Below are 15,031 nucleotides of genomic sequence, written 5' to 3' on the forward strand. Positions count from 1 at the left end.
AGAGAAACCCTGTCTCGAAAAACCTAAAAAAAAAAAAAAAAAAAGAAAACGTAGTTGGTCAAAGCAGCGGAAAAGTAGTGTGATTCCTTGGACTGTATCTAACCCATATCAAACCTTAAAATTAATTACCATTATAGACCATCCCTGCTTTGCACAGTAAAATGACACGTAAACAGAAATCACACAGAATTATCTGAGACACTGTCTCGGTGGGAATTTAAAAAAAAAAAATTTTAACCATTTTCCATGGTCTAAAAGTTTTTGTCAAAACATTAGAAACAGCCAGGCAAGGCACCTACCTTTAGTCCCAGCACCCAGGAGGTAGAGGCAAGGGAGAATCCCTGAATTCAAAGCCAACATGACCTACAGTGAGTATCTGGACAGCCAAGGCTACATAGCAAGGCTAGACACCTTATCTCAAAAATAAAGCTAAAAACAAACACAGCCATGCAGTTTCATGTCTTTGAGAGACAGTTCTCAGGGACAGGTGAACATGGGCACCAGTCTTGTTCTGAATGCCTAAGCATCTCTTCTGTGCCTGGGGAAATTGCCAGTCCTCTTCTGTTTGAGCGGTTCACTTTTCTTTTGTTTAAGCGTTATGACACACCCTCAAGGGTCCCCTAATGTGGGGCTTTTCTTAGTTTCACTTCCTCTGGACATCATCAGCTCTGTTACAACCACTGTCCTGAGTTATGCCAGCAAGTTTCCTTTGTTCGTTTCCTGGATGCATATCTAGTGTCTTGGCAGCATCCGGAGCTGACTCTGCTCTCTCTACGAAAAACTCCATTTATATTCACTTCTTTATTGAAGCTCATCATTGTTGGCCAATACCCTTCTCTGGTTCCCTCCTTTTATAAAATGCCACAGGGCTTTCACTGTGAAAGGAGGAGGCAACAAAGCTGCTGTTTGCTGTCTGTGTGACCTAACAACAGATGCTGGTTACGGATGTGCCTTCAGCGTGGTGACGTGGGGTCTTCCAGTTGCTCAGCTGCTATTAATATACGCGTTCATGGTCTGAAGAGCTAGCCATGCAGTGTGCTGTATACAACTGCTCTGATAACTGACATCTGAACTGTGTTGTTGTGATGCTAGTGTTATTTAGGGAGTTGGAACTGATGTATCCTGAAACTATGCAAAAGCAAATGTGTGCCTGTGTTGGGAAACGCTGAAACAGAGAAGGCGTGCTCTAGTAGCCATGTGGGGAGCAAGCATATGTGAGACCAGGAACCAGGCAGGGCACAGACCCACGCTCTCCCCGTCTCTCAAACAGAAAAGCTCTGGGGTGTGTGTGTGTGTGCTGGGGGCGGAGGGGTATTCAGCAGTTACTGTCCTCAGGTTCTCAGCCTGGGGTATCACTGGGGACTTGAGAGTGGCAGAAGCCACTGCCTGCTTTAGGGATATCAGGGAATATCTCACTCAGTTTAATAGTGGTAGAAGGAATCCAGTGTTTCAGCCACAGAGCTGTACGCAATGAGAGAGAAGCTGCCCTGGCTGGCTGTATCTACAGTGATGCAGTCTGCTCTGCCCAGCCCTCCAGGAAGGGTACCCCTGTGCCTGGCAGTGGCAGCATTTATACTCCAGCCTCCCGTGAAGCTGCTCTGGGACTGGAAATTGTCTTCCTTTTGGAGTTCTAGCTTCTGCCCGCTCATGTTATAATGGATTGTATACAGTAACTTCTGTCTCTGAGCATGAAGAGCCTCCCGGTGGGAGGTGAGGGCCAGCAAACAGAAGAACCAGGCTTCGCAAAGCGACTGGCATGCCAGCTGCTGAGGGCTGGGAGAACTGCACCCTGGCACTGCAGCCCTGCTGACTTCTCTGCTTTGCTTCCTTCACTGACACTGTGCACTGAGCCCAGGTCCTTATGCTCGCCACTGCCACGGAGCTGCACCGTCCATCTGTCCGCCCTGTCTGTTTTCATTATATCATTTTGCCTCTTGTTCTCTTCTCAGAAGGGCCATGTCTCATACACTCCATGAATGGAGACCTGTTAAGGACTTTGGAGGGTCCTGAAAATTGCCTGAAACCAAAACTCATCCAAGCATCAAGAGAGGGTCACTGTGTCATCTTCTATGAAAACGGCTGCTTCTGCACCTTCAGTGTGAACGGGAAGCTGCAGGCCACTGTGGAGACAGATGATCACATAAGGGTGAGTGCTGTAGGCTCCACCTTGTTCCTTTTACTGGGAAGCTTTAAGTAAAGGATAAGTTCACTGAAGCAGCCTAGTTCTGAACTACCTGGGGCCTCTGTCCCATGCCAAAGGGGCAGCACTAGCTAGCACTTAGAAGCCCAGGGCACCTTGCTAGTGCCTTCACTGTGGCCATGTGCAGAGAACACCCGCTGACTGATGTCCCATAGCTGATACCATCCATACCATTTCCTCTAAGTGCCGCCTAACAGCAGACCCGTCTCTAAGATTCACTGTACAGCAAAGCTGAACTAGATTCTACCTAAAACTGGTTTCTCTTCACATTGGAAATGGCAGAACGGAGTCGCCGTGTATTCTTGGGGTCAGCAGCTAATAGATATCTGCACCGACCTACTGGAGAGCAACACCAAAGCAAGTCATGTTAGAGACCTGGGTGTCCAAATGACAGGCGCTGTTTCCCCTTCTCTCTGTAAGGAATGCTAAGCTAGTGGGCAGCACAGGTCTTGCCTTGCTTCTCAGGCCAGCCCCCAAGGCGCTAGACATGGGGGAAAGAGAACCAGGGTGCTCTTTGGGGATAATTTTCAAGGTCCCTTTCTTCTCACCTTCAAGCTGCTGTACATGTTATGGGCCTAGGAAAAGCTAGGGTGTCCCTGTCATTTTCTAAATGGGGATGGAAGAGCCAAGTGTGGTGGCACATGCCTGTAATCCCAGCACATGGGAAGCATAGGCAGATGGATCTCCATGAGTTCAAAGCCAGCTTGGTCTACAAAGAGAATTCCAAGACAGCCAGTGCTTCACAGAGAAGCCCTGTCTCAAAAAACAAAAACAATAAAATAAAATAGGAACAGAGGTGACATGGCCCATGTAGAAGGAGGACATTTGAGTGGCAGCAGAGCCAGGTACTTCACAGGGCGGTGCAGTTACTCCTGCACAGTTAACTCATCGTCCTCACCACCACCATGGGGGCTTCCATGGCAGCTCTCCCAGGCCCAGCATGACCACCTCTTCTCCCAAGGAAACTCTAAGGTCTGGAAGTGAGCAACAGCGGTTGTGCACACAGGCAGCACTGGTCCAAAACCAAAGGCCCCGATGCTCTGGGATCCAGGCCTCAGTCCAGTGGGCGCCTCTCTCCTCTTGGTGTCCGAGAGTTACCTCCACCTCAAGCCGTGCACAGGCAAACTCTCTCTGATTTTATTTCTCCCTTTTTTCCCGTAATCCACCATTTAAGCCAAGTACACATCGGAGGCTTCTCTCCTCCTTTCTTTACAATAAGAATGTTGATAATCTGTCACTCGGAGCTGTGATTATATTGTCAGCTACACTAATAAATCTGTAAAATAATTTAAAGCTGTCTACTGACTAGAATAGTTTCTGTGGTGTTCCAGTCAGAGCAGAGGCTCTGGGAAGGGCCTCGGGGCAGCAGCAGGGGCCCTTGTGGCTTGTTCACTCACAGGCCTCCCTGTACCCCGAAGCCATCAGGGTTTTTTTCCCCTGTGAAATTCCCCACTGCATTTTAGGCCTAAACAATCCATTGCTTTTCCCCAGCATGCCTGCACTTTATCATACTAACCTGTAAGTGGCAACCATGTGATTAAAGCGAGCGCTCTCTGTCCCAGGCTCCAGAGGCTGACACTTTCCCAGCTAAGTGCATTAGGAGTCAGGCAAGGAAAGAGCAGGCTGGGAGCTCAAGACCACAGAAATAAACAGAATCCGTTACCAGCCCAGACCAAAATTCCATTTCTTTGAAATACCAGGCAACCTGGCAAGTTACGCACTAGTCACGGTTTCCCACCCACCTTTCCCTATTCCGTAGGAGATGACACGGTACAGCAGCTGGACACTATGCAGGTGTTGGCATGATTAGCTGAGGTGTAAGTCGGCAGGCCCTCCAGAGCAACAAGACTACACCATAAAGCCCAACCACCATTTCCCCCAGAGAACTTTTCTTTCTCCCAGCTGTTTCAGGACATGGGTATCCATAGAGACTTCTGTGGCCTGCCAGCATCCTCAGGCACCAGCGCAGCTGCAGCACCAGCACCTCCCAACACTTGGGATCTAGAGCTGAGTTAAAGCGTCACCAGGGTCACTTTAGATCCCTAGCACAGTAGACCTGGATGCTGAAGAGAGGCTTAGAGTAAGAGCCAGTGACAGACTGCACTGGAGGGAGGGCAGGGCAGCAGACACCTGACTGGTTCACATGCCAGGGGAAGATAGCTAGGAAACGTTTGCCTTGGGAGGCACTAGATTCACACAGTATTCTAGAGCTGGCATGCATCTTAAGAGTCTTCATTTCCCTTCATTGGAGACACCAGCAGGATTAGAGTCTTACTAACAAAGAGTTGAAGACTGCTGGGTTTTAATATAGCACTTACCCAGAAGCAAGCCTCGAGTATGAAGTTAGGACAGTCTCATCAGCTGTGTTTTATAGGTGTGTCAAGTAGCTGCTGTTCTGCTCCTCACTGCAGTCCCCCAGACCCCAAGACTGCTGTCTGTGGGGTGTGGGAAAGGACTGACTTTTACTCACAATGGAAACTCTTAATAGTTTGTACCTAGTAATAAGACTTAGTGGCATGTAAGCTGCAGCCACGCTCTCTTGCCTTTGTTTAGGGGCATTTCTGTGTTGAGAATAAGCCGTGTCCAGTGGACTACTGACAGCTGGATCAGTGTGAACTGGAAGGGTAGCAAACAGTTCCTTCTTTTCTCTAATTAAAAAAACAGTCAAAGAGTAAAGATAAAAGGTAGTGATACTAAAGTTGTGATGGCAAAACCACGGCATTTTATTCTTCAGGGGTTAGCAGTCTGTGCCCGCACCCTCCGTGGTCAGGTAGGCAGGCAGATGGTACCTTCCAGGGCTGCTAGAACCTTATGCCCCCAGCTGCTGTTAGAAGAGTGGAAGCTGATGAGGGAGCGAAGATCAGCTGACAGTAGGCAGGGGAGGCTGAGGCTGTGGTTATGGCAGTAGAGCAGGGCCTCCTATCAGAGGAAAAGCACCTGTCCTAGGCTTTGAGATACCTGTTCTAGGTTTGCTGTATACTTTACTATGAAAGTGGTCATAGGCAAAGAGCTTTCCTGAGTCCTAAAAAAAAACTTATTTTTAAGCATTTATACTAAGAATCCATAATATTAATAAAACAAAGTGTTTCTCAACAATTAAAAAAAAAGTAATGAAGCTGGGGATATAGGTCAACTGATAAGATGCCTGCCAACATGTCCACGGACCTGGGAGTGCTGGATGGTGCTTGCTAGGAGTCTCGGGATATGGAGACAGGATCAATTCAAGGCCACCCTCAGCTGTAGAGAGTTCAGGGCCATCCTGTGCTCCAAGAGATCACATCCCACCCCCCCCCAAAAAAAATGTCACATAAGATGAAGAAATAAGCAGTCTGTACTCTGCCCACAGGCTTTCTTAGGTACTAAAGGGATATTACAGTGGGTATATATGTATATAGGTACTAAAAGGATATTACAGTCTGTATATATTTACTAAAGGGATATTACAGTGTGTATATATGTATATAGGTAATAAAGGGATATTACAGTGTGTATATATGTATATAGGTACTAAAGGGATATTACAGTGGGTATATATGTATATATCCATCCCAAGCCAAGCTTACCTGTTCATCAAGGTAAGAGACTGACTAGCTACAGCCTAGAGCTGACCATGAGGTGGGCTATACAATATTGGCAGCCTGGGGCCTGACATCTAGAGCGCCTGTGGCTTCACTGTCACCCCCAGCACCACCTAGCGGCAGCCTGTGTTTGTCTTGGTGACTTGGCTCAGTATGCCAGTGCTTCTAGGGAGCACTTCAGAGTATGCCGGTCCCCCTGTAATGTGCTCTCTCAATATTTGCAGAACAGAGTTTGTGGCACCAAGCCTGTAACACTGGTATTGCCTAATCTTGTCCATTTGACTTCTGGACAATGGCAGGTTTCCCATACTTCAGTGTCCTAAGATTCCTTCCACACTGCGCCACATGCCATGCCCCACCCAGCCCACTTCCCTAGAGCTGGGTCTCCACTGACTGTTCCTGTCTCACAGGCCATACAGCTGAGCAGAGATGGGCAGTACCTGCTCACAGGAGGAGACAACGGGGTGGTGATAGTGCGGCAGGTGTCTGACCTCAAGCAGCTCTTTGCCTACCCAGGCTGTGATGCTGGAATCCGGGCCATGGCCCTCTCTTTTGACCAGAGGTGAGTAACACCAAACCCTGATCTACCACAGGGGCACTGAAGACTGGTGGGCATCACTTAGTGACCTAGGGCTGGTGGAGTACTAGAGTCACCTGCGTAATCTGAAGCGCTAACAACTACACCACAAGCACACTGTACAAAATACAAGTTCCTGATGGTTCTTCTAACTGGGCTCTCAAGATTAGAGAGGATTCAGGCCACAAAGGCTCAGAAACTGCCATCAAGCTTGCTGAGCATTTGTGTGCCATAAGCTCACATGTATGTGTATTCACACATGCATGTCTGTGCGTATCCACACATATATGTATGTGTATTCACGCATTATGGACAAATCAACAAAGTTTGCCCATTCACCCGGGCTAGCTCCTGGCTTGCTCTGGAGCTCCCATCTCTGCATCTTGGATGGCTTGGTATTCAGTCTGTGTGGCTTGTGTGTCTTGTATCCACATGTGGCTGGTTTTCTACATGTTTTTCAAAGTAGGACTTTAAAGGCTCCAGCTGACTAGAGAACCATCTATTGCTCCCTTTCCTTCTGTGCAATTTGCCACCCCCCCCAACCCCCCCAATCATCCAGGGGCTCAGATGTGTGTCATGGTAACATTTAGTGTCACTGTCTCTTGCCACAGTGCTCTGACATGGCCACCTAAGTTCTATTAATACTTAGCCAGAACTTGGTTTTCATTTGTTCAGTCCACTTGTTTTTCTAACATGAACACCCTGTACACTGCCTGCACTTGGGTTATTTCTTTAATCCATTTGGCCAGGTTTAATCTCTTTACATGTAAATGACTGGCTGAGGAAGGACTTGCCATTTGCAGGCTGGGTCGATCTTCCTTTCCTCTTCTGTGTTGGCCTGCTGCACCGTTTCTAGTTTCAATAAGAAGTACAGGAAGGTACTCAGCATAACTTCCTAAGAGCTGGCAGGGGAGGGGCCCAAGTAGCAGAGCTCCCTGTGGCTGTTGTCCCTCTGTCCCTGCACCATCTTCTCAGGAGAGCAAGCAGCTCCTGTCTCTAGTGACCACTACATCAGGTCACTGTTACAAGGATCAGGGCCCTACTCAGAGTCTAGGCTGACCCAGGCAGCCTTCTCTCCTCTCCCTCCCTCGCCTCCGGTAGCAACGGCTTTGTGGGGTTCTCTTCTGATCATTGTTTCCACTGTGGAAATGATTCTGTTCACAGTTCAGGGACAGGCTGCATATTCTAGCAGCATCCAAACCTCTCACAGACTCTGGATGGTCTCTGTGCTGTCAAAACCGAGCTTACTTGAGTGCACCAAAACTGTCACCAGCAGCAGCAACTGCATCCCTATAACCAAGCCTTCTCCATCTTCCTCTAGGTGCATCATTTCTGGAATGGCTTCAGGAAGCATTGTCCTGTTTTACAATGACTTTAACCGCTGGCATCATGAGTACCAGACCCGCTACTGATGGGGACAAATGCACCGTGGTCCTGTTTCAGCCCAAGCAAGGAAGGACTTCGAACACCACTCTATAGAAATAGCTATCACATCTGAATGTAACTTAAATTTGCTTGAACAAGCAAAATATTTTTTAAAGTTAATTGCTATTTTTGTAGACTTTGCTTGACATTCGGGGGGTGGGAACAGCACAAGCAGGGAACTGGCTGCTGGGTTCTGTAGTTTACAAAATCTATATTTTTAGTCCTAATGAAAAGTCTATTTTCACCAATTATGGATACAGACAGTGGAACCAATAATCCCACTAATTCTTGCTACGTGTGAAAAACCATTTCCCACTTATCTGTAATCTTAAGAAATATGATTTTAGCAATAGGGAAATGGGTTCACATGGGGGACAGGGGAATTTATTCTGTACTGGGTCCTGTATTTTCTAGACAGTTGTGCTTCTTCAGTGCTGACATTTCTAGGGTTTTAATAGTAATGTTTAAATTATGACGTGTAATTTAAAACATCTCAGTGAATTATTTCTGTATTATTCTTCTTCAAGCATGTGTTAGACCTAGAGAATTATGGTTTAGGGAGGCTACTTTATTTTACTGTGTGTTAAACAGCAAAGATCTAAGTTTATCAATCATAAATACTGCTTTTCCTGATCTGCCGTCCTCGTGGCAGAGAGTGGAATGATGGGACCGCTCCTGGGCTCGCAACCTTTTAAGCACTGCAGCCTGCCCGAGGCCACCAGTGCCCTGCTAAGCCACTCCCCATGACCACTGGCCCACAGTCCTGGCTCAAGATCACCGGCGGCCAGGTACTGTGTAAGCAGCACCCACCTTACCCCTGTTTGTTATGAACCTATCTTTACCTGCCTTTTGACTAGTAATTTGTATCAAGAAAATGTTATTTTGGTGTCATATAATTCTACTTTTTCTAGTAGATTGCTTTATGGAATTCTGTGAAAATATTTGAGCAGAGGTCTGTATTAAATAAATTCTTTGTATGTTGTGAACTTGAGTGGAAACTGACATTGTCTTTGCTTCCTGTGCAGCTTGCCTGAACCTCTTCCCCTGCACATGTAGATGTTCTCTAAAGCAAAGATCTAGAATGACAAATTCAGTCTGACAGAGCAGGATAAAATGAAACTCATATGTAAGTTGTTGGAAATGTCGTTTTCACCCAAACATTTTCAAACATGGATAACTATTCACAAAAGAATGCCATGCTCAGAATCTGCTCAGGTTTGGAGTGGTAAACAATGGAAGAGACTCCTGTGACAAAATACAAGAGCACTTTGTCTTGCTAACTCTCCTCCTTCCTGAGATCTCTACAAATGACCCAACAAGGGCCACTAAGACCCTCCAGCCTTTCCCAAGCCATTAGGAAAAACTAACAGCCAAGCACGGGCGCAGGGGACACAGATTCCAGCCAGAGGAGCAGGGGCACTACACTTTGGAAATAAAGGCAAAGACAGTGCATTACGTCACAGGACACGGGCCGCCGGGAGCTGAGAGTCACCACTGCCTTTGTCTTTACAGCTCAAAGCAGAAGACTTCACAAAAGAAAAATCGTGCACACACATACGTGTATGCCCAGCCTGAACCAAGGACCTTCTTAGTGCAGAATCTGTTTAACACAGTATTTCTTTGATTTGATTCAATTATTACTTATTTTACCCAACTTTAACTATTTTCATTAAAACAAAGAAAAAAACCCCACCATCACTTCAAATAAATGAAAACCATGGAGATGAAGACATCCGGACCCCTGCCCCTCAGGAGGCCAAGAGAGCAGCAGAGGCCCAGCTCCACCCACCATTAAAGGGCTCCCTGAAGAGCACAGCAGAGTGAGTGAGTGGTTCTGTGCAGTTGCTTTTTATCCCCTTGGATGTGCAACACTCAAATAAGGTTGAAAAACTTGGTACACTGTATAACTGCGTGAAGATCACCCAATGCCTATGCATTTTCAGGAATCTGGGTCCTTCACAAAGTGGGTGACCCTGCTACTGGCCCACAGTTAGCATCTTTACCTCTGCACTGGAATCCGACTCACCATACAGTTCCAACCCGTCTCCTGGAGGCTCACATCCCAGGAAAACAAAACATGTCTGTGGCCCGCACGGAACATGTATCACCAGGATGTCAGCGTGCCTAGAGTTTAGTACATCAGAGTTTCGTTTCGTTTCGTTTTCCTAACAGTCCTTGTGTTCAGGAGCTTCAAAGCCTTTCTGGCCCTAGTGTCTTCTCAAGTTCCCACAACAGAGCTGCTCTGGTAGGAAGGGCTGCCCGGGCCCTGCACCCACTCCTGAGGTGGTGTGAAGAGACTGTAAGCAGTGACTGACTAGTTCCTGGTGAATGGTGACAGGAGCTCCCTTGCCTGGCACTTCCACCAGATGACACTCTGGTTAGGAGTTAGGAGCACACATATTGATTTCACACCGCAAGCTCTGATCAGAGCTTTAACCTTCTGCTATCATTTCCCAAGGACCTGTTTCATTTAATGTGACAGAGGGACCTTCTCTCTACCTGTCACACACATCATAAGAAATAGAAAACAAAACAGATTTGCCTAGAACTATTAGGAAAAGCTGTTGTTTATCTGTGGAGCCAGACTGTAATATGGCAGCTGCTAGGCCCATGTGACTTTTCAAACACTTGAAATGTTCCGAGTCCAGATTGGCAGGTACTGTGAATGGAAACACACTCCAGATTTCCAACAACACACACGGAAACTATCACCCAGAGTTCTGTGACGTTGGTTACATGATGAAATAATGTTTCGAAGTTAGGATAAATAAAATATGCCACAGGGTGTACTTTACCCGTTCCATTTACGTTTTTTAATGTGGTACTAAGATGGTAACACAAGTGATATGCAGTGTATATTTCCATGGGATGGTAAACTGCTCTATCATTTTTTTACAAAACATTACTCAGCACTTTTCTCTCACTATGGTTACTCTGTCCCGTACTGCCCTGTCTCCTAAGTCACATATTACCATCTTAGCCATGATGAAATTCTGAGCGGTTTAGAAAATGCACTTGGTGAACACGTGTAGCACATGTCTGTGCCCACCACCTTTTGCAAAGGGAGGCAGAGACAGAGAGGATGGAGCAGGAGACCCCGTTTCAGCTGTGGAGGGCATCAGGTGGCCACCTGCATTTCTCTGCCACCATTCCAAGTTTAACCTCTCTCCACACTGATCCCTCCTCAGGAGAAGGAGTCTGAATGAGTCTTTCAACTGGATCTGAGCAGCCAAAATGAAATACCTGTATTTAAATTGGATTGTGAGAACAGAATCACAGCGTCTAAGTGTTTGCACAGCAAACCAGACAGAGGAGCTGTAAGTCTCAAACCTTTCACAGGATCACCGGCCCTTCCTGGGCCTCACTGCCTGGATGAACACCAGGCCAGGCAGTGGGGCACAGCTGCAGCTCCTGCATCTGTGGCCGTGCCGCTTCCTGGCTTTCTTCTCTAGGTTCTGAGGGGTCCTGTCCATCAGGAAAACTGTGAGGCAGTGCAGCTGTGTGGGCCTTCACCGCCTCTGTCCGCCTCCCATGCGTGGGAACAAACAAAGTTGCATGCTGAACAAGAAGGGCTGCTCTTCCCTGGCATGGACGGGCACTGCCCTGGTCACACACCATCTTTAGCTCACACTGAGAGCACCATGGCTGAAGAGAGGGAGGAGTTGCCGTGGTCAGCAGCAGGCACCCTGCCCCACCTCCTGCTCTGTTTTCCTCCTTCCTTTGCACTAACTCTTCCCCTTTATGAAAATGAAGCACCCAGAGAGACTGAAGTCTCCTTGGCGTTGGAGCGATGGCTCAGAGAAAAGCACTTAGTGCTCTTCCAGAGGATAGTTTGGGTCTCAGCACCCAGGACTGAGTGCACAGCTCCATTTTCTGCCCTCTTCTGGACTCCATGGACATGCACACAGATACCCATACACATAATTAAGAATAAATCTTCCTTTTAAAACCTTGCTCTTTAGCCAAGTAGTGAAGAGACACATGCCAAATGTTCTAACCCGGCATCCCACAGTGTTCTTGAACACATCTTCCTTCTGTCTCTGCCATAGCTATGGGACTCTGGGTGGAACCCTGGGTCAGCTGGCCCATCAGCTGTCTTGTTCCCTGGGCAACATAAACCAAGAGGTCCAGAGCCTGATCAGTGGTTTCAAGCTGGAGAGTTGCCAAACTCTGAGGAGATGACAGACACAGCTCTGGGTAACTGGAGCCACAGGTGAGCAATGTCACAAGCAGACTTACAGGGAAACTAAGTCACGACACGGAAAAGCAGGACCTCGTCCAGGACAGGCAGGACAAAGTTGTTCAGCCATGATCTCTCCTATTACTGCTCCTAAGCTCACACTCGGGAAAAGCCTGCTTGTTTGGATGCTCTGGTCCTGCCCCTGCAATCACAAACACTTCAGCCAATGCATGGACTGGTGTGCTCTTCACTATGGCCCCAGACACTGGCCCCTGAGGGCGCTCTGATCACATGCACTGTCCATAACAACCACAGAGAAATTCCACCCACCCCATGGCTTTTCTGAAGAGGGAAGAGTTTATTGCAGGTTGGGGATACCTGGAAAAGGCAAAATCTAACAGTGAGAGTGAACTGTGGGGCCCCCCCGTTTTGAAGACAAGCAAGTAGAACAAGTACAGTTATATACAATTATTAAAAAGAGTGGGGTGGTGGAAAACAGGGAAAACTGCCAGCAGCCTTCCAGAAGGTTGGTCACGGGCCAATCAGGGAGCACCATGCCCCCGTCCCCGCGGGGTCTCAGCAGACCTGCCACGGCAAAGAGCAGAGGGGAGGGGAGACCCTGGAGATGACACAGCAGAGCTGGCCCTGCTCTGCCAAGAGCTGCTCTACGTCCCACTGGGAAGCCCACGGGCCAGCTTCATAAGCATTTCCTAAAACACACACAGGGAGAGTCGGGAAACCGAGGGTGAGTCTGCTAGGTCTGCGAGCCCAGCACCCCAGCCCAACGGACAGACGGATGGACAGTCGGAATCTGCTTCCTGGGGCATCAGAATGCACTTCCCAAAGTCAGGAGGCAAATGACCCTCTCAAGTCAGAATGACACTCCTAGTCAGAAGCCAGGTGCCTCAAGCACCCTATGAAGAGGAAGAGGCCATGTTGCCTCTCACAGAACAAAGGAACCATAGCTGTGTCCTGAGAAGGGAGCACTTGGAGTGTCCTTCAATAAGGAGAATCCTAATTCGTCCAATGCAGTTCTGTAAAAGCGATGTCATTCCAGATAAAAGCTGCACATTCTCTGGGGAAAGCGGCCAAGTGTCTACTGAACTAAAAACACAGATGATTTAAAATGAGTCACTCCAAATATGTCTCCACAACTGACATGGCTTGCTTGACATGGCCAGGAACTAGAGAGGGCAGAGCCCAAAGTGCATGAGACCATGCTGCACACAGGCTCCAGGATGGCCCAGTTCTGTTCTGAGGCAGTGACAGAACATGCCAACAAACTGTCAAAGCAGCAGCCAGGAGAGAGAGGCTCTTTCAGCAAGGAGTTGATGAGGCCCGCTGAAGAGCGGCCTGCCTGGCACGGTGAGCGGCTTTGGCCTGTGTACACAGAGTTCAGTCTCGGTGGCGGCGCCAGGTCCCTGCCAGATCACAGCCAGAGGTGGCTGGAGGACCAGGGGGCCTGGGAGACTCCAGTGGGGGAGGGGCCTCCTGGGCTGAGGGAGGGACTGGCGAGGTCTGCTCCCTGGATGCTCTGCTGCTGTCTTGACAGTGCTTGCTGCAGAAAATCTGCCCCTCTTTATCTAGAGCCGTGTTCTGGGGAGAGAGAGAGCAGCAGAGATCACACATTACCCAGGCCGGGCTCCATCACACAACCAGGATCAGAAAGCAAGACAGGGCATGCACAGGACGCAGAAACAGAAGAGGAGAAATCAGCCAGGCTTCTAGCAGAAGCCTAAGGGGGACAGAGCCCCCCACCCGCTCCCGTCCCGCCCTTTGCCTCAGCCCTTACCACAGCCTGTGCTGGGAGCTAGGGGTGGGGAGTGGTGGATCACACCGCTCCAGAATCAAGCCAGCTGGCCTACACAAGGTGACCCGAGAAGGTCCCCACTGTGAGCTGCACCTGAATTCTGTCTGAGTGTCTTGCTTATACCCATGCCCAGTCTCTGCCAACTACACTAGCTAAGCTACTACTCTTATCTAAAGAAAGTTACTGTCACAGGGGCATAAATCTCATGTGTCATGAATAAGGTATGCCCTCACACCCAAGGGCATGTGTAATATGCCCAGGAATCTGCTGGGGTGGTAGCAGCCTTGTGGATCCTCCATGGCGTCCTTGCCTGGCCCCCCTCCCTATGAGGGAAGCCTGCACTCTGCTGTCTTCTGGTCTTACTCAGCTGCCCACCTCCTCAAGGGTGAACTTGCCTTCTGACCCATCCCGGGGATCCCCAGGCATGGAGTCTTCTTTGCCTCACTGGGGCTTGTGTGCCCTAGGAGCCAGCAACTGCCATTTTACACTACAGGTGGGGGGACTGCAGGTCTTGGGTACCACTTCAGCTATATGATGAAAGGACCAGGAGGCATTTTGCAGCCTAACTCCTATAGGCCGAGGAACTTCCAGTACACGTTAACAAACAAACTTAAGGATGGAGAAAACGCCTGGCAAGTCTTCCCAAGGCCGACTCCACTGCCAGTGGCCTCCAGGCCATGCTCCCCATAGCTCCCGGCAGTGGTAACCTTCCGAGGACAGTGCCAGCTAATGGGGTAAGTGGGCAAAGCCTAGTCTGAGGCTTGCCTCTTGAGCTGCTGGTACCAGTCCAGACCACTCCAACCCCAGCAACACCCACAAGAGATACAGCAAACACGTGTTCCTATCCCAGACTTTCTCCCGGAAGATGAGAACCACGCGGCCCTTATTATTTCCCCTCTTCTCTTCTGGCCGAGAGGACATGAGCATGCGTGGCAGAGAGAAGCTCGCGGTGCAGTTAGTACGTACCATGGCCTTGGACCTAGTCAGGGGAAGCAATGCAGCAGCGGGAGAGGCAGGAGGGGAGAGAAGCAGGGACAGAAACTAGACTTACTTTCAACAGAAGCGACACAATTAACAGTCTTGTCTGTCTTAAATAAGGAAAGAACCCCTGAGTCCCACCCCCACCCCACCAAAGTAAACAGAGCCTCTGGTATCCTTTGACTAACATGTCTCCCTCTGTAAGACCATGGAAGGAGATGTCTTGTCATTCCCTTCTCTGCCACAAGATGGCCCCTTCTGGTCTTTGAGGCTTTTTTTTTTT

General features: G+C 48.7%; 2 protein-coding genes across 10 annotated transcripts in view; one reads left to right on the plus strand and one right to left on the minus strand.

Moving 5' to 3' along the window:
• Nucleotides 1-8,771, plus strand: part of Lrba (LPS responsive beige-like anchor protein) — a 591,176-nt gene extending 582,405 nt beyond the window's left edge. For all 3 annotated transcript variants that reach the window (XM_029475138.1, XM_021158804.2, XM_021158805.2), the window contains exons 55-57: nucleotides 1,950-2,146; nucleotides 6,189-6,340; nucleotides 7,677-8,771. In XM_029475138.1, the coding sequence (XP_029330998.1) occupies nucleotides 1,950-2,146; nucleotides 6,189-6,340; nucleotides 7,677-7,767 (440 nt within the window). In that variant the 3' untranslated portion in view covers nucleotides 7,768-8,771. The remainder of the gene's footprint in view (nucleotides 1-1,949; nucleotides 2,147-6,188; nucleotides 6,341-7,676) is intronic.
• Nucleotides 8,772-10,441: 1,670 nt separating this feature from the next.
• The window catches only part of Dclk2 (doublecortin like kinase 2), a 135,410-nt gene continuing 130,820 nt past the window's right edge, over nucleotides 10,442-15,031 (minus strand). For 3 of the 7 annotated variants that reach the window (XM_021157286.2, XM_021157284.2, XM_021157283.2), the window contains one exon: nucleotides 10,442-13,556. In XM_021157286.2, the coding sequence (XP_021012945.1) occupies nucleotides 13,356-13,556 (201 nt within the window). In that variant the 3' untranslated portion in view covers nucleotides 10,442-13,355. Of the gene's footprint in view, nucleotides 13,557-14,736; nucleotides 14,750-15,031 lie in introns of all 7 variants that reach the window. The other 4 variants (XM_021157288.2, XM_021157287.2, XM_021157285.2 and 1 more) reach the window with 3 other exon arrangements.

This window comes from Mus caroli, chromosome 3, assembly GCF_900094665.2.
Source record: "Mus caroli chromosome 3, CAROLI_EIJ_v1.1, whole genome shotgun sequence".
Lineage (NCBI taxonomy): Eukaryota > Metazoa > Chordata > Mammalia > Rodentia > Muridae > Mus > Mus caroli.